The following is a 20,612-nucleotide window of genomic DNA, read 5'->3' as shown; positions in this document are numbered from 1 at the left end:
TTGGTCAGCAGTACCCGGGTTCCCATGGCTCACCCACTTGCGCAGGACCATGGGCAAAGATTTCAAGTAGCGGTCCATGACGACTCTTTTCAACCATCTGGGGACCAGTTAATGTCTCTGGCTGTAACCATTTTTTTGTTAGCTGAATAAGGTCGTGCATCTGGGAGTGAGGAGGCTTCTCCATGGCGTACACCCAACGGTGCACCCGTTGTGCTCGTACTGACAGCGTGACTCCCAGGCGGGTCAGGATCTCAGTCTTTAGTTTATCATAGTCCCGAGCCTCAGCAGGGCTTAAATCAAAGTACACTTTTTGGGGCTCACCTGACAGAAAAGGTGCCAGCAGACTGGCCCACTGTGCTTTCGGCCAGTTCTCACGCTCGGCAGTCCTTTCAAACGTGGTCAAGTAGGCCTCCACATCATCAGCCTCTGTCATTTTCTGCAGGAAGTGACTGGCCCGTATAGAACTAGAGCTGGTCGGAGCACTGACGGCCATATCTCCAATTCGGGCTGCAAGGCGCTGCATCACTTCTGTTAAGGCCTCTCGCTGTAGTCTCCAATTTTCCTCCATTGCCACCTGCTGCTGTCTGTTGGCCTCCTGCTGAGCCGCTGTAGCTTGCAGCAAGGCTTTGAGCAGTTCCTCCATGTCGACAGACTTTTCAGGCGGCTTTGTAGCTGCTTTCACCCAGGACATATATCAAATCCTGAGGGCGAGTCTCAATAACTTCACACTGGGCTGTATCTGCATAAACCACCGTTTTCTGCAGGCCTCACAAAGCTGCTGCTTTCACTTATGCGCAGAACGGAGTTGCTCGCATTCTCCACCAAGTTGTAACACTGTAAGGGTACAAGGTGCCGTTTCCTGGGATAAATGGCAGCCTGCAGCAGCTGAGGAACCACACAAGTCCAGTTTCCGGTACAACTGGCCCCAGCCAGTTTTATTATACAGAAAATAAAACAAACAGCAAAAGAAAATACCTTGCCTGTCCGGCACTAACTAAACACAAGATGTTCCTAACTATCACTAAACAAAAAAACACAGAGTTCTCCAGTACACTGTATAGCTCACTTGTATCAGGAAGCGTGTTTCTCTCACAGAGATCCTGCACTCTTCCCAGGCAGTCTGCACACCCTAATCAGGCCAGCAGCTCTATAACACTCTTACACAGCTGAAAGCCTGATTAGCCATCTGTGAGGCCAAAGACCCGAACTGGGCCCAATGTCTGGAACTTGCCCCATCTCTCTTTCAGGGCCCTTACCCAGCTTTTCCAACAAACTGAAAAGGTTCTAACAAAACAAAACATATTCCTAGAAGTTTTCATTTTTCTAATACATGTAAGACAAGAACCTGGGACAAACATACCTGCCCTCAAACACTATCCCAGTGTTCTTGTCACAATATATATATATAATTAAAACCCAGAACATACTGTAATGCAGCCTTACGTTCTTTTTATGTGCTTTTGCACTGGTACAGGTAGCCAAGGAGTCCCCTGAGCTGGCTGAGAACGGGTGCTGGGCTGGCTGCTGCCTCCACGGAGTCCATGCGCGGCTGTCCGATTCCTCCCTCCTCCTTCCCTGCAGCCTGCGCGGCCAGCCAATGACTGAGCCGCAGGCTGCTGCCTCCTCACACTATTGGACAGCTGAGCCGTCGCTCAGCTGTCCTTCCATCACAGGCAGTGCAGCCAGTGGAGCCGCTGCCGGGAGCCAGGGACAGCAGTCGCTGAGCTGCCCTGCTGCTGCGTGTGGCACCGGCTCCCGGGAGCGCAGCGCAGTACCGCAGATCGGATATCTGTTCCGATCTGCGGCAGTGAAGGGGGGCCCTTCGAAAAAAGGGGGCCCGGGGTACTTATCCCCGGGACCCCCCTCTTAATCCGGCTCTGCTCGGGGGTATATTTACTAAAGTGGTATTTTATAGAAGTGGAGAGGTTGCCTTTAGCAACCAGTCTGAATCTGGCTATTATATACTAGAAGGTGCTAGATAAATGATAAGTAGAATCTTATTGGCTGCTATGGACATCATCTCTACTTCTAAAATTTGCAATTTACTAAATATACCCCTGGACTTAATCTATTTTTTTATTTGCCTGATGCCAATTAGCCTAACAGTATGTTTTTGGAGGAATACTGTACATACGATTTACTGGAGGCCGGGATGCCGGATATCCATATCCTTGAGGGCTTGGTGGTTCGCTGCGCTCGCCACAGGATCTATTCCCACTCTGTGGGTGTCGTGGACACTAAGGAGTAGGAATAGTCCTGTTGTGCCGGGATTCCGGCTGGCGGCATTGCTGGCTGGCGGGATTCTGGCATTGGTATCCTGACCACCAGGACCCCGACAGCCGGCAAATTGAATGGATTCAGATTTTGGAAAGTGGGTGGAAACTGGAGCACCTGGAGAAAATCCATGCAAACACATTAGGAACATACAAAGTCTACACAGATAGGGCCTTGATTGGAATTAAACCTATGATTCCAGTGCTGTGAGGCAGTAATTCTAACTTCTGTATCACTGTACTGCTTTACAATCCAATGTGCACCAAACCAGCATACATCTTATATGGACTTTTTTTGAAATACAAACATGGGACTTGACTAAATCAAATCTAACTCTCTCTGCACATGTTACATCTGCTCCGAAATATGTACAAGGTAAATGGCGCTTCACAAAGGCACACACCTAAAATAGACTCTACAAGCTGCTCTCCCAATGTGGGCGGGCTGCCCCAACAGACCAAAAAATGAAAGAAAAAGATGGGAGCGCTGAAAGAGTCTATTATCATTTTTATTAATAATAAAAAACAATGATCTGAATACTAAAATGTGAAATTCACATGAGTTAATAACCTGAATAGAAGATATAATGAAGCAAGCTGCTAGCAACAATATAATAAATATTTAAATACAAACTAGAGCTTAGCCACAGTCAAATGACCGTAAATGAATATGAGGTATTGTAAAATAAAGGACTGATTTTATACTAAAATTGCAACAGGCATCCGATGGGAATAATATAGTACATAAATGTGGTGGGTGTCTTACCCACTAAGAGGGATATCCAATTAGCCCCATTAAAACATCGGGTCCGAAAAACGTCCGTTTTCTGACTTTTTTTCCGAGGTTTCACCGATTTTTCTTTTACAGGCTATCCAGATAGATCACCTGTAAAAAAAAAAAAAAAAACCTTTCTCCCGAAAACACACAGGTTCAGTGAAACCTGTGTGTTCTCGTGTGAAACAGCCCGTTTTCGGATGAAAACGGGTCTGTTTCCGGGGATTCTGCTTCGCCTGCCGGAGGCAGGTGAAACAAAATCCCAGATAAGCCGCAGCACGCGCTGGCTTATCGGGGCTAATTGGATATCCCCCTAAGTATGGTGATCCCCTATAAAATGACCACATGCTCTGAGGAATGCTGTAAAGGAATGAGAGAGAGCACTGAATGAAATGGAATCCTGCTTTAGCCGTGCGTCCACAGGCTGAAGTGCATAGAATGAACACTGTGCAGGACCAATAGGATAGTTCAATGGCAATGAGAGATTAGTAATAGTGTAGTTAGTAAAGTCTCTCTCCTCTCGTGAATGAAATGGTTCCCGCTGATGGAATGAATGGTGGCTGAATTGAACCAGGTGTGCAGCGGCTTGATTGCAAACCTTGTGCCGCCGGCACTAATCACTAGCAGGATCTCTTAGGTGGCATGGGGGTAAAAACAGTACCTGCAAAACCAGTGACTGAAAGCACTTCCTGTGTGGTCACTTTCCTCCAATAAGTGATGATACGTCCTGCTGGTATTGAAACTGTACTGAGCCGGGTGTGCAGCGGCTCGATGCACTGAGTGTACAGCCAGCTGTGCCGCTGAAGTAATACCCTTTGCGATGGGGAGGAATGATGGAATCACACTGGTTAGGAGGCAGCAAACGATGTGGTTGAATGAGGAGATGGATTGCCTTTAGCAGAAATGAATTGAAGATAGAATTATGGAGCCAATAGATAAATGTAGCAAAGCAGCCGGTGAATCCTTCAATGGGAATACCTTAACACGTTTCTCTTCCTCTCTGACTGACCGTTTCATCAGAAGGAAATGAATGCTCCACCTGCAGTACAACATGGTTTTGCTCTGGAGTTGCTGGCTTTTTTGCTTTACTTACAAACATGAATCAGGGCCAAAATGCACTCTGATACTTATTTGAAAGTAGGTCTCCAGCTTCAGCAATTTTTTTGTTATCATTCAGGTCCACTATGCCCCTTACCCTTGATTCCAAAGCATGCTTCTCTACTCTTACGGGAACGTCCAGAGGCTGAATCGCGTCATTGTAACCACGCCCCCACTGTGCAATGCCAGTATTGCATAGTAGGGGATCGTGGCTAAGATGATGCATTTGCAAAGCCATGCCTGCTCCCACCCACAGCCTCTTCTGTCGCGTCATGCCTCTTCCCCACCTACTATGCCAAGCCATGCCCACCGCATCTCCCGTTACTGTGCCGACCTGGCCAGAAAGTTGGCAGCTATGATCCAAATGTCTTTGCATTGGATATTTTTGTATCTGCATAATAGCTTAGCCATTACCTCTAATCTCAATTAAATTATAGGTCCCTGGAAGCAAAACTTAGCTGAAGGTGGATTTACCCTGTTCACAGTTGCTGGTGCAAATCAATATATCTTATTCCTAGTTATTTGGGTGTGATCTGTTTTATAAACACAGGTTGAGTCTCCCATACCTGAAATGCTTGGGCAGAGCCGGCCCTAACCAATATGATGCCCTAGGCAAGATTTTGGCTGGTGCCCCCTAGCACCCCCGCTGGTTCCGCCTCTGACCTTGCACTTCTTTCCCAGCACCATCACACCTCATCCATAGCAGTCCTTATTTTGGTGTTTGTACCCCCTATATTTTAAATAGGAACAGTTCGCACATTTGGCACACAGCCCAAAAAGGGGTGTGTTTTTGCTGGCAAGGGGCATGGCCACACAATAGTAACCCCAATTCCAATTACGCCACACAGTACTGCACTTTATTCACATTTGATAATGCGATAGTATCCATAATTCATATTACATCCCACAGTAGTATCACTTTACCTTATAAACGTTACACCTCACACCCCTTATTCACATTACATCACACTGAATTGCTCCTTATTCACATTACACCACACCCTATTGCTCTTTATTCACATTAGATGACACAGTAGTGCCCTTTCTATATGCAACGCCACATAATTGAGCACCTTAAACACATAATGCCACACAGTAATGCCCCTAACACATATGAAACACATTATTAATGTCCTTATAAGCATAATGTGCCTTACACATTATGACAATCTTTCTTAATGCCCTTTTACACATAATGTCCCTTACACATATGCCGCACATTATTAATGCCCTTATACACATAATGACACACATAGTGCCCCCTACACATTTGCTGCACATTATTAGTGCCCCTATACACATAATGGCACATACAGTAGTACCCTGTTACACATATGCCACACATTATTAATGCCCTTATACACATAATTACACACATAGTGCCCCTTACACATGTTGCACATTATTAATGCATTTTTACATGACACACATAATGCTCCTTATACATATTCCGAACACTACTGCACAACCAACCCACTCACATGCACACAGCACTCACACTGCCACTAACACTGTGACCTCTGCCTCTGCTTGGATACATATGTGTCCTCATAAATCTTGCCTCAATGCTAACGTCGGGGAATTTTTTTTTTATGAAAATGCATCTTATTTGCATTGCTATGTGGCTAGGATGCACAAGCAGCTTCTGCTGATTAAAATGATATGCAGCATGCCTATATACTGTGTGCGACTGTGGCTGTATCTGCATATGAAATGCTACACACAGAATATAGGCATGCCACATATCATTTTAATCAGCAGAAGCTGCTGATGCCCCTAGGCATATCAAATGCCCTAGGCAATTGCCTAGTTTGCCTATGCCTATGGCCGGCTCTGTGCTTGGGGCCAGAAGTATTTTTGATTTTACGTATTTTGGAATATTTGCATATCCTAATGAGATATCTTGGGGATGGGACGAAGTGTAAATACAAAATGTATTCATGTTTCATATACACCTTATACATACAGCCTGAAAATGAGGGGATTTGGGATATTTCGGACATGTGAGACTCAGCCAGTTGTGACCGTAATGTCCTTTTTTTCTTCTTTTTTTTTTAAACGTGTATACACTTAAGCTAAGATCTCCATTTGTGTATGACAGGCCTTTTTCTGTTTTGTGGCACAGTTTTCATCTGCTGACTTTTATGCCCTTTTGGTTTCAGTCTGAATTTACTGTTAATGAGATTGCATTATCATTTGTATTGTCAGTGCCACATATGATGAAAGCAGAAGCTATTGCAAAACTAAACAAAACTTCGCACCTAATTATTTCAGATTTCCGCCCTAGATATTTAATGATAAAACACATCACGCAGTGAGTGAATGCGTCTGGTGTAATTGAAAGTGTCAGCTGTTAGCAGTGATGTAATGTGATGTCAGCCTGTCATGAAAACTGCCATCCTGGTGATAATGTCTTCTCTCTCTTCTTCTATATGCTTGTCTAGTCTCGGCAGACACCCGAGGGTGAGTTCCTCCCTCTCGATCAACTTGAACTGGATGTAGGATTTAGCACAGGGGCAGATCAGCTCTTTCTGGTATCGCCGCTAACAATCTGCCACATGATTGATGCAAAGAGCCCCTTCTATGACCTGTCTCAGCGATCCATGCAAACGGAACAGTTTGAAATCGTTGTCATCCTAGAGGGCATTGTGGAAACTACCGGTGAGCTGATTATTCTTGTCCAATCTTTCCATCTAATATACAGTGTGTGTATAACATCTCAGCGTCCTCTTATTACGTTTCAGCTGTAGCAGCACTAGGTAGCTTATGGTGTCTCCATCTTCCTGTGCGCAGAGCAGGCTGTATAAAGCTCTGACATATACATGTATATCTGCCAGTCGTCATGGGGTTCTGCATGCAGAGGGCGTGGCCTCTAGGTTAGGGGTCATACCTATATATTGGACCGTATAGAGCATGGCCCGGGTGTTTCAGCGAGCATATTGTCAGATAAATGAAGATGGGGTGATCATTTTTACCTGTCCCATATCCAACGATCAATATAATAATTTCCTGCCATTTCCGTTAGCTCAGAGGTTAGATATATAATCACCATAGTCGGTGGGAGCTGTGGTAAGTGGAACAATTCAATGCGAATTGAGCCATTAAGACCGCTTGTCCACCCGTATCACTGGGCAAGTGGGCACGATCTGGGTGCTCATCAACTGAGCTCCAAGTCACCCCTGGAGAATAGGCAAATATGATTATGAGTTACAGATATATGAGGGGCGTGGATCTTTAGGGTGACCAGTATTTGGTCAACAGTGAATAGGTTGACCCCATATGGTCGACATGTAAAAGGTAGACACTTGCAAAGGTCGACAGGTACAAAAGGACAACACTATAAAAAGTTAAACATGGCAATGGTCGACATACATTTTTAAGTTTTGGGTGTCAAATTCAACGTTAACCCACATGGAACCCCAAATAATGTACAGTATCCTCTTGCCTTACCGCTTTGCTCACCATGCTTCGGGTACGGTAGCTCGCTGTGCTTGGAATAGGTTACTATTCCCAATTGTAGTCCACGTGGATGGTAAACTAAGATAAAGAAGAAAAAATTAAGATTAAAAAAAACCTAAACCTTGTGTCGACCATATGTGTGTTGACCATTGTCATGTTGACCATTCAAACCTGTTGACCTTTTGTACCTGTTGACCTTAAGCACCGTCGACTTTTACATGTCGAGCTTTTGACCATGCTTAAGGTCAACCATATGTCGATTATATGGGATCGACCTATTAACTGTCGACCTATCAAGCGGTTACCATATATGAGATAGATAAACACATTAGAGAGAAAAGAATATAAAGCTAATGGATGGATAGAGAGGAGATAGATGTGAGGTCAGCGTAAATACATGAGATACATAGATTTATTTTCTTGTATTACTCTTATTCCTCAATGCAGATGAAATTTGTTATTCAACTTTCCCCCCCGGTATTTAGTCTAACACTCACTGCTCCAGTATCTATTTGGTTAAATTTCCTACAAATCTAATTTGGCACATCCACTGCCACAGTCATGCTATAATAAACAATGGCTAATTACTTTTATGTAGCAAAGCTAGAGTGATTTAGTTGTGTTTTGTATTTCAGTGCATCTTGCTCATACCATCTGTTTTGAATTACATTTCTTAGTAATAGACCAACCATTTGATAACTCGGGATGAAGACATCAATTTTAGCATTTTTGCAAAACACTTTTTTAAATAATTTCAAGTTACTACCTTGCTGGGTTTCTAATGTTTCATAATTGCATCTATCCATACCCTACTCGTTGTTAAATCTATTGTTAGATATTGATATATAGTATAGAGTGTCAATGTTTGTTTTATTATTGGGCTAAACGGGTTGGGTCGGGATGACGGTCAGGATGTCGGTGGTCCTAATACTGACAGTGTAATTCCGATGGTCAGAATCCCGACACATTTTAGTAAGTCTGCTATCTCTCGTCCTTACCTTCCCCTTAACCCTCCCTACCCACAGCCTAACCTTGACCTTCCCTCTATTGCCTAACCTCACCCCTGCAGCTTAACCCTCCCTCTAGTGCCTAACCCCTCTCCCGCAGCCTAACCCTAACCCTCCCTTTAGTGCCTAACCCTAATTCCCCCCACTGCCTAACCCTAACCCTCCCTCTAGTACCTAACCCCACCTCTGCAGCCTAACTCTAACCCTGCCTCTAGTGCCTAACCCTAACCATCTCTCCTCCTCTGCAGCCTAACCCTAACCCTCCCTCTAGTGCCTAACCCTAATTCCTCCCCCCCCCACTGCCTAACCCTAACCCTCCCTCTAGTGCCTAACCCTAACACCACCTCTGCAGCCTAACTCTAACCCTCCCTCTAGTGCCTAACCCTAACCCTCTCTCCTTCCCCGCAGCCTAACCCTAACCCTCCCTCTAGTGCCTAACCCTCTCTCCTTCCCCGCAGCCTAACCCTAACCCTCCCTATAGTGCCTAACCCTAACCCTCTCTCCTTCCCCGCAGCCTAACCCTAACCCTCCCTCTAGTGCCTAACCCTAACCCCACCTCTGCAGCCTAACCCTAACGCTCTGATTGTTGGGATTCTGGCGTCAGGGTTCTAAGTGGTGTCAGGATTTCGGTTCCGGTTAATGCTTCTAAGTTTGAACTGATTTGCAGTCTACGCAGATTGCTGGATCTACCTGCTGTACCATTACCAAAGATGTGTCTGCAAATGGTATGCATGTGTGATTATTGGCATGTTGATGTGCATTAACAGCTTGTTTTGATTCATGATTCCAGGATTAGCTGTGTGTAATGTTTACATGAAGACACTGAGCCCTCTAGTCACCTTTCTTTTGTACAAGGCTCAAATGAAAAAATAAAATAATGAATGAATAGATAGGTATTGACCACAAAGGAAAAGAACACCAGAGTGACTTGAACATTATGATTAAAGCGTTTGGTAAATACCTGCTAGCAGTAGCACAGTGATGTATTGTGATTAATCTTTGCAGAAGTGGAAGATTATAGATGTCATTTAGAATATCCTGTAATAATGTGCATGATAGATGAAAAGTACATCTTAATATGAGATCTGTATATTCATAACTTATTTTAATTGCTTTAAAGATAAATAATGAATCACATGACCTGCTCATCCCTGTGTCACTGCAAATTGAAATGTATAGGTAGGAAACCTTAGGAGGCGCAGTAGTCATTTTGGGAGTGCCTATGATGAATCAGACAGATCAGTATTTGATAAGCATGACGGATGAGATGGAATAGACTTTATTGCAAGTTCATGATCAGTTTGCCTTGTGATTCATACTATTAAAATAATGATATTAACTGAGAAGAATTGATTATGTCATAGTTGCAGTCAGGGGAATTTTAAGAGAGGAGAGGGGCCGTGTGCGGGCTTTGTGCGGGCCCCACTCTTCTCTGGCAGTGTGTTCATGGGCAGGTCTCCGGGAACATGGCGTCCATGTCTTGTTTTCAGGGACATGTATATTGCACGTGTGCAAATCAATGGGAAAATGGCCAACGCAGGACTCCAGAGGGGTAAGTATAATAATATGGGTGCAGTTGTGCAGTTTGCCCCCTCCCCCCTGAACCCAGGGACCCGCGTGCACCGCACACCTTTAACCCATTATAGATACACCTATGGTTGCAGTCTTTGCTGCATGGATATCGGGACGTAGATATCTATATATGCATCCATATATGGTGGTCAGCACAGGCACAGAGATGACAGGTCCTCTGTAATACAACTTCAGTTTAGTTGCACAACATATATTTAGTTAGGTGTTTTTTCTTTGGTGGTTAATAACCCATAGGTTTTGTGCCATGGGAGCCAGGAAGCCATCTTAAGCATGGGTTGGATGATAACTTACAGGCCTGGTGTTGCCGTAAAAGAAAATCTTAAAGTATACTTCTCAGGGCACTAGGACTGGGAACAACTTTGGGGAATACTCTGATTTTGAGAAACAGCAAGCAGCCTCTGGGGCACTTCTTTCTTCGACTGATCTAAAGACTATTCCTGAGATACTCCGGACCAGCCCTGAAGCAGGGCGGCCCTGCCCCCTGGACATGTGGCATCATTAGGTTATGCCAAGCACCAGGAAGAAGAGTACTGCCTGACGCGTCTTTAGGGCGGGTCTGCAGTGTGCAGAGTGTGTGCCCAGCAACTCTACTGGTTTAATGGCAACCTGCAATTCAAATGAGGATGCCGTATGGCAGAGATGGTGCCAGGCGCCCAGCTCCGGACAGGAGCTCAGCCCTAGTTACGGCCCTGCTCCAGTCAGGCTTCTGTGAAGAAAGTACAAAAGTGGAAAGAGATATCTGGTATAAGTACAGCTGTAGATCAGATCAGGAAAGGACTATTTAGTAGATGGCTGAAATCATGCAACCGTAACAGATTTGGCTTCATGTTCCCTCTCACAGCATACTGTATATGGATACACAAGGCACTAGACCTATGAAAGCTGTAATGACAGGACTTGGAGTAACACTGATACAAAACTGTAACAGATGGCAGTGATGTCGTGGCAGTGCGTCATCTTGAGACCCTGTACACATGCCCTCATTTGAAATCTATTCTGATTCTTGTTCATGGCGTATGAGATGTTTACTGTGCAATAACTGAAGATTGCAAACCATTAAGTGAGCGTCTTCTCTTTCATTGTTCAGAAAGATACATTTGATGCAATTTTTTTTCTACCATTGATACATTGGGGGCACTTATAAAAAGTGCGCCATCTGGTGATGCTCAATACCGCAGCCTGATCAGAGATTTACAGCAGAATCTCATTACGTCACTGAAATGAAGGCTAGCTGATGCTATTGGGACGGGATGGCTAAGGAGACTAGAGTCCTGGGGAATTTTTTAGTTTAGGGTAGGTGTAATATTGTTTTAAAGTTTATCTCCAAAATTTACCTTATTGCTGATAATTTAATTGTAGCAAAAATTTGTAGTGAATATGGCGTATATTTAAAATTTAAAAAAAAAGCGGGATTTGGCGTTGATCACATGACCGCCGGCATCCCGACCGCCAGGATGCCAAATGCATCCCTTATAATTCTGGGCCAAGTTCATATAATTGGTTAAAATGCACCTATGAGAGTCAATCTGTGCCTGAGTTCCAAATGTATCAGAATTTACCAAGGAGATGTGGCTGTTAGATTAATATGTTTTCTTTCATTTCTCAGTTGTGAGGCCGTTATTTTAGAAGTGGTGTCTCTGGCTGGGAGGGGTGGGGGTGGATGGGTATTGCTATTCATGTTATGTTAAATGTAAATAATTTTGTTCTAGGAATGCTTAATAAAAAAAGAAGAAAGAAAAAGGTTTATCTGTAATTTGCTGACAATCTATTTATTATAAGTGTAGGGTGCACTCTATGCAAATAAGTGAGGACACGGAATACCTTATTCAGAGATGAATGCAGATCACTGCATACGCAGCCAGATCTGTCTTCATTTCTGCACATGCTGGGGGGTGCCAAGCACAGGGTAAAGCCGCCCAGTGTGTGTGAAGCCGCCTCCCGATGCGTCCGCAATTAGATTGCGGACATCTCAGAACTAAGGTTGACCCCCTGGTGCGCTGTCAGGCGGTCAGCGAAAATGCTCCCACCACGACCCCATTAGGTATGCCCCAAACCCCCCCTCCCGCCCCCCAAAGATGCTGCGATGGCCGACGCTGTCAATCACACTGCAGCCGCATCCTTCATTCCTGGATGTGGCTGCAGTGTATAAGGACACGCACGTGCACAGTGGCCAGATGCAGCGCTGCGAGCGACCATGCGGCTGCGGCCAGGTCTAAGTGAGGGCCAGATTCTGCAAGGAAAAATTACTTAAATAAATTGTTTTACTCTCCACTAGCAAATTATTCTAAAACATCTCTAAGCTTATAAAGCAAAATTTCTCAAGTGGTCACCAGCAGTAACTGAACTATTGGCAGCAGAACAGCGTGATCGTGCCAAAGCTTGCTGCAAATTGTGTCTTTAAATAAGACTTGCACAGGTGTTAAGACACTGCTGATTGGATGAGCCACAGCATCAATCACAAATGAAAGGTTTGCACACACAGGGCTCGATTGTAATGTGGGAATAAGAGCAGGTAACCGTGCATCTTGGCAAAACCATGTTGCCCTGCAGGTGGGGCAGATGCAGAGAGAGATTCATATTTGGGAGGGGCATGCCCAAACTCAAGTCTAACTTGCTGCGCAAAAATAAAGCTGTTCAGCATTTGTGGTGGCATGCAAAAGCAGCTAATATATACCCTGAATGCAAAAATGTAACATTGGTCGCAACACTATGGTCGCACATAATATTAGTTGGAACTAAGATGCCGAGATGCAGTCTCTGGCTGTGCCACCCTCCGAAATGGTCGCAACATGTCTCCGTTTTTTACGCAATACAGTATCTCCCCCTTACAACCATAAAACGCTCGCTACCTGTCCAAAGCCTCACTACATTTGCCATTGTAACTCCATTGCTTCACATGTGCAGTACAATAGAAAAACCAACGGTTGTTTGCAAAAGCATCAGAATTACTCTCACCTCAGAATCGGGTCCACACTTTCTTGCTCTTTTTTTCTTTACTTTCAGAATCGGGCCCACAGTCCGGCATTTATTACGTAACCTTATATGTTTCAAATGAATCTTGGTTGTTGCACTTCTTGGAAGCATACATGATTGATCATTATTGACTTGTGTCCTACAGCGATTCTACACCTATTCCAGATGCTTTGCATCATGTTTTTTGCCGTTCAACACATTTGATCTTTCCTTTAAATTAAGTGGAAATACCTTTAGGGGGTAATTCAGACTGCATTGCTGCAGCGGCAGTGATCGTAGTCTGTGCACCCCGGGAGCCCAGTAGCAGAGCCGGCCCTAACCAATATGATGCCCCAGACAAGATTTTGGCTGGTGCCCCCTAGCACCACCGCTAGTTCGGCCTCTGACCCTGCATCCTTTTCCAGCACGATCACCTCTCACCCATAGCAGTCCTCATTTTGGTGTTCCTACCCCCTATATTTTTAATAGGAACAGTGGCCCTCATTCCGAGTTGTTCGCTCGTTCTTTTTCATCGCATCGCAGTGAAAATCCGCTTAGTACGCATGCGCAAAGTTCGCACTGCGACTGCGCCAAGTAACTTTACTATGAAGAAAGTATTTTTACTCACGGCTTTTTCCTCGCTCCGGCGATCGTAATGTGATTGACAGGAAATGGGTGTTACTGGGCGGAAACACGGCGTTTCAGGGGCGTGTGGCTGAAAACGCTACCGTTTCCGGAAAAAACGCAGGAGTGGCCGGAGAAACGGTGGGAGTGCCTGGGCGAACGCTGGGTGTGTTTGTGACGTCAACCAGGAACGACAAGCACTGAACTGATCGCACAGGCAGAGTAAGTCTGGAGCTACTCTGAAACTGCTAAGTAGTTAGTAATCGCAATATTGCGAATACATCGGTCGCAATTTTAAGAAGCTAAGATTCACTCCCAGTAGGCGGCGGCTTAGCGTGTGTAACTCTGCTAAATTCGCCTTGCGACCGATCAACTCGGAATGAGGGCCAGTGTGCACATTCAGCACACAGCCCAAAAAGGGTTGTGTTCTTGCTGAGAAGGGGCATGGCCACACAATAGTACCCCTAGTTCAAATTACTCCACACAGTAGTGCAACTTTATTCACATTTTATCATGTGATAGTGTCCCTAATTCACGTTACATCGCACAGTAACCTTATATACGTTACTCCTCACAGTAGTACCCCTTATTCATGTAACATCACATCGAATTGCTCCTTTTTCACATTACACCACACCATATTGCTCTTTATTCACATTAGACCACACAGTAGTGCCCTTTCTATACGTTACGCCACACAGTAGAGCACCTTATACACATAATGGCACACATTAGTAATGCCTTTATACACACAGTAATGCCCCTTACACATATGACGCACATTATTAATGTCCTTGCAACATAATGCCCCTTACACATATGACACACATTATTAAAGCCCTTATACACATAATGACACACATAGTGCCCGTTACACATTTGCCGCACATTATTAATGCATTTATACAAATGACACAAATAATGCCCCTTACACATATGCCGAACACTACTGCACAACCAACCCACCCGCACACAGCACTCACATAGACACTAACACTGTGACCTCTTCCTCTGCTTGGATACAGATGTGTCCACATACATCTTGCCTCAATACGCCATGCAGCAGGAGATGCCTGGCGTGAATCAGCTGGCAGCTCTGCTAACGTTGGGCACCTTTTTGATGAAAATGCATCTTATTTACATTACTAAATGGCTAGGATGCACAAGCAGCTTCTGCTGATTAAAATGATATGTGGTATGCCTATATTCTGTGTGCTACTGTGGCTGTATCTGCATACAAAATGTAGCATTTTGTATGCAGATACAGCCGCAGTTGCACACAGAATGTAGACATGCCGCATATCATTTTAATCAGCAGAAGCTGCTTGTGCCCCTTGGCATACCAAATGCCCTATTCATTTGCATAGTTTGCCTATGCCTAGGGCCGGCTCTGCCCAGTAAGATGCTATCAACATCTCAGGGCTGCGAGCCTGATTGACAGGCAGAGGCGGTCGCAGGGCGGGAGGGGGCGTGCCAACGGTGTTAGTACACCGTTGGTGGTGCGTGGTCCGGACAACGGAGGCGTGTCCATTCCGTTGCGGGGTGGGCCGCGGTGACTGCGTGATGTCACACGCAGCCACTGCAACTCGGGAAACGGCGAGTAACGGCCTGCCAGTACGCAGGAGCTGTACTGGCAAGGAGCTACTCATCAGGTGCAGAAGCATCGCCGCTATGCAATGCTTTTGTACCTGTGCATGGGGGGGAAGGGGGGGTAGGGCTTGACATGCAGGGCGGCCTAGCACCGTGCTGGGCTTCCCCCATCATGTCAGAGTAAATTATCACAGATGTGCTCAATTTAGCACATCTACGATCTGATCTGAATTAGGCCCTTAAACCAGTGGTTCTCAAACTGTGTGTTGTGGTACCCTGGGGTGCCTCTTTGTTCTTGCAGGGGTGCCTTAGATTGGTGGTCAGGGACAAACGCAGGATTTGTGAAGGGGAGTTTCCAAAGAGGGGGGTGGAGCCAAACATAATGGGACGGGCACTCTGTAGCTTGTCCAGATGCCTTCCAACAGTAATGTAATATGCAGTATAGAAATGGTAGCAGTCAGGGACTCATTGTCACTCAGAAAAGAAGCCTCACAGGTGCTCACAGGCTACTCTAACGTTTTGCTTTATAATAACTATTAGAAACTAAAACGTTGGAGTAGCCTGTGGGCACCTGTGAGGCTTCATTTCTGAGTGACAAAGAGTATATATATATATATATATATATAGATACACACACAATGCAATTTGACCACGTACATGCTGTGCTACAGTGCCTGGGATTTGAAAATAATGTAGACAGCCACACAAGCTACATTATTTTCATATCCGTGGAGTGCCGCCCGTCTCTGTCTCACACAGATAGATAGATAGATAGACAGACAGACAGAATGGCACTCAATGGTCTAATTGTCAAAATAAAATCAAGGCAACAGCATCAAAGTTTACAACGTTTCGGGTATTTATTACTCGTGAACTGGCAGTATGTATGTGTTGCCTGACAATGGGTAAAATAAATACCCAAAACGTTGCAAACTGCAAACTTTGATGACTTTGATGCTATTGCCTTGATTTTATTTTAAGAATAAGACCACTGAATGCCATTCTGTCGCTTAACTATCACTACTATGGTTACGCACACCATGGCGGATCATTTTTTGAGAATGAGAGTGGCAGCCAATATGGACTACATATATATATATATATATATATATATATACACACATATATATATATATATATATACACATACACACTACTATGGTTACGCACACCATGGCAGATCATTTTTTGAGAATGGGAGTGGCAGCCGATATGGACTATATACACTGCTCAAAAAAATAAAGGGAACACTTAAACAACACAATGTAACTCCAAGTCAATCACACTTCTGTGAAATCAAACTGTCCACTTAGGAAGCAACACTGATTGACAATCAATTTCACATGCTGTTGTGCAAATGGAATAGACAACAGGTGGGAATTATAGGCAATTAGCAAGACACCCCCTATAAAGGAGTTGTTCTGCAGGTGGTGACCACAAACCACTTCTCAGCTCCTATGCTTTCTGGCTGATGTTTTGGTCACTTTTGAAAGCTGGCGGTGCTTTCACTCTAGTGGTAGCATGAGACGGAGTCTACAACCCACACAAGTGGCTCAGGTAGTGCAGCTCATCCAGGAGGGCACAGAAGGTTTGCTGTGTCTGTCAGCGTAGTGTCCAGAGCATGGAGGCGCTACCAGGAGACAGGCCAATACATCAGGAGACGTGGAGGAGGCTGTAGGAGGGCAACAACCCAGCAGCAGGACCACTACCTCCACCTTTGTGCAAGGAGGAACAGGAGGAGCACTGCCAGAGCCCTGAAAAATGACCTCCAGCAAGCCACAAATGTGCATGTGTCTACTCAAACGATCAGAAACACACTCCATGAGGGTGGTATGAGGGCCCGACATCCACAGGTGGGGGTTGTGCTTACAGCCCAACACCGTGCAGGACATTTGGTGTTTGCCAGAGAACACCAAGATTGGCAAATTCACCACTGGCACCCTGTGCTCTTCACAGATGAAAGCAGGTTCTCACTGAGCACATGTGACAGACGTGACAGAGTCTTGAGACGCCAAGGAGAACATTCTGCTGCCTGCAACATCCTCCAGCATGACCGGTTTGGCAGTGGGTCAGTAATGGTGTGGGGTGGCACAGCCCTCCCTGTGCTCGCCAGAGGTAACCTGACTGCCATTAGGTACCGAGATGAGATCCTCAGACCCCTTGTGAGACCATATGCTGGTGCGGTTGGCCCTGGGTTCCTCCTAATGCAAGACAATGCTAGACCTCATGTGGCTGGAGTGTGTCAGCAGTTCCTGCAAGACGAAGGCATTGATGCTATGGACTGGCCCGCCCGTTCCCCAGACCTGAATCCAATTGAGCACATCTGGGACATCATGTCTCGCTCCATCCACCAACGCCATGTTGCATCACAGACCGTCCAGGAGTTGGCGGATGCTTTAGTCCAGGTCTGGGAGGAGATCCCTCAGGAGACCATCCGCCACCTCATCAGGAGCATGCCCAGCCGTTGTAGGGAGGTCATACAGGCACGTGGAGGCCACACACACTACTGAGCCTCATTTTGACTTGTTTTAAGGACATTACATCAAAGTTGGATCAGCCTGTAGTGTGTTTTTCCACTTAAATTTTGAGTGCGACTCCAAATCCAGACCTCCATGGGTTAATAAATTTGATTTCCATTGATAATTTTTGTGTGATTTTGTTGTCAGCACATTCAACTATGTAAAGAACAAAGTATTTAATAAGAATATTTCATTCATTCAGATCTAGGATGTGTTATTTTAGTGTTCCCTTTATTTTTTTTGAGCAGTGTGTATATATATAGATATATATATGTCCACATACATAAAATACACACACATATATATATATATATATATATATACATACATGCGGGAGTCGGAAGGAAGGCAGCGTGTCACGGTACCCGGCCAGCTCTCCTGCCACAAAGGATTTATAGTGCCTGCACGCAGTGTGGGAGCACAAACGCTTGATCTCTGTCCCACTCTGCATCGGGATTGCAATGAGAATAGTGCAGCGTTCGTTGACCTAGGGTGGGATGAGCTGTGCGCTGCCGCTGCAGCTACCCCTAGCCCCAGCCAGCCAGCTGCTAGCTCTGCCGTCGTTTTTGAACAGGAGAAGGAGGAGGCAGCTGCAGTGTCACTGACACTGCTCCTCCGTCTCTCCGCAGCCAACTGCACACCTAAAAATCAGTCACTACGTCGATGTATCGGCAGGGTGGGGGGAGGGCGTTTCTAGATACTCGGAAACACCCCCCTGCGTGCACTAGTGGTGGTCCAGGACCAATTAAAATTATTTATGGTCAATGTAACACACAAAACCAGTGCTGGTGGCTGCCAATCATAAACAGTTGGGCAGATGTATTAAGCCTGGAGATGTGATAAAGCAGTGATAAGTGCTAGGTGATAACGCACCAGCCAATCACCTCCTGTTAATTTACATATTGGAGATGATTGGCTGGTGCGTTATCACCTTGCACTTCTCACTGCTTTATCACTTCTCCAGGCTTAATACATCTGCCCCGTAGGTGGTTAAACAGAAGTGAATCTTGTCCCTCACTACACAACTGAATCTGAGGATGATAAACACATTTTACTTCATTTAATATTTTTTTTTTTCTAAATGACTCAATAAAAAGCTTTTGACCTAGCGGTGTTGTGAAAAACATTGATGCTGAATGTCGTGTGTGTGTCCCCCCCCCCACCTAAGATGTGTCCGTGACCCTACATGGAATGTTACTGGTAACATTTATAGAGCAAATTGTATTTTTGCCTCATTACTTTAATAACCACAGCAGAATATCTTGCGTATGTCTGTATGTCTTTCCATGTTTATACAGGACAGGAAACGCTGCCACTTTTATTTCAATTTGCCACATTGTTGCGATATTCAAAGGCCTCATTTGTATGCAGGGCTCTATAGTAGCAAGATTGCTCCTGATGTTGCCTTGCTGTGCATAATTACATTTTCTGACCCTCTGCGATTTACTACAATGGGTGGGTTAAAATAATATTTGTTCAACAGATTGTATCTTCTGTGCACTTTTAGCTGGTAATTATCCCTCCATTTAGGGAGGTAATATCTTCTTCCAGTGTATGGTAATTTTTTTCACCCTTAACATTTCCATCTGTGCCTCTTCCATGCTAGTTATTTCTTACTACTGTCCCATCTGGTTTTGGTTCTTCTTCTCCATGCTTTATCTCCTTATTTACCCTAATACATTATTTGCATTTATTACACCACGTTTATTTATGCTGCTAGGAGCAAATGTAATCTTTATTTTCTGCTCCGCTCCGTTCTACTACACCGACATAGGATGCTGGATAGGCTGCTCTTATTCTCTGCTCACGGAGGTGACAAGATTGGTAATAGCCCACAGGACTGTGATAGCAATGACTTTGTATTCTTAATGTAGCTGAGCTATCATCCTGTAAATCAGTGGTTCTCAATTCCAGTCCCCTTGGAAGTACCCCTCCAACAGGTCATGTTATCAGTATTTCTATATGTGGAAACTAGTGGGATAATTGCTGACCCAGCGAAATAGATTTACTCATCTGTGCATGATTAAATAAATCCCAAAAACAAGACCTGTTGGGTTTATTTTAACTGGAGTTAAGCCCCATACCCACTAGATGAGAAAGTGAAAGATCTCGCTCAGAAGGGCCGATCTGAGCGAGATCTTTCACAATCTCGTCCAGTGTGTACACTCAATATTGTTAACAATGCGCGCTCCCGCACATCATTAACGACCCCCTCCCTCGTCTGAACATGTACAGACGAGGGAGGTCCTCGTTAACGACAGCCATGCTGCAGATGCAGCATGGCTGTCGTTCCCCCCAGCGGCCCCCTTCCCCCTGCCGTTGTGCCTTCCCTGCTGGCATCGGCGTCGGCGGGGATCGGCTAGTGTGTACTGGCCTTTAGAAACCACTGCATTAAATGATAAGACTCAGGAGCATATTAAGATAAGAGGGGGCCCGTGTGCAGTCTTCGTCCAGGCCCCTTTCTCTCTAGGAGACAGCGCAGTAGACTCTGAGCACTAGGAGCACTAGTAGACTCTAGCACAGTGCCAGAGTATACTGCACATGCGCAGGTCTACAGGGAAATGGTCACCATCTATCTAGTGGATTTATGGATCTATCAATCTATCGAACGAACGAACGAACGATCAATCAATCTGTAATAAGAGTTACTGGAGCACTGATGGTAATAAAAACCCTTGTTGCCCATCATGTGTAAAGCATGAGGGCCTCTTCCCCCTGCCCA

The 20,612-nt window shown here is 45.1% G+C and overlaps 1 protein-coding gene across 2 annotated transcripts in view; it reads left to right on the top strand.

The window, feature by feature from the left end:
* Positions 1-20,612, top strand: part of KCNJ3 (potassium inwardly rectifying channel subfamily J member 3) — a 454,316-nt gene that overhangs the window by 49,443 nt on the left and 384,261 nt on the right. For both annotated transcript variants that reach the window (XM_063933517.1, XM_063933516.1), the window contains one exon: positions 6,591-6,807. In XM_063933517.1, coding sequence (XP_063789587.1) covers positions 6,591-6,807 — 217 coding nt within the window. The remainder of the gene's footprint in view (positions 1-6,590; positions 6,808-20,612) is intronic.

Source organism: Pseudophryne corroboree, chromosome 7 (assembly GCF_028390025.1).
Source record: "Pseudophryne corroboree isolate aPseCor3 chromosome 7, aPseCor3.hap2, whole genome shotgun sequence".
NCBI classification, from domain to species: Eukaryota; Metazoa; Chordata; class Amphibia; order Anura; family Myobatrachidae; genus Pseudophryne; species Pseudophryne corroboree.
This window is presented reverse-complemented; position numbering and strand designations above follow the sequence as displayed.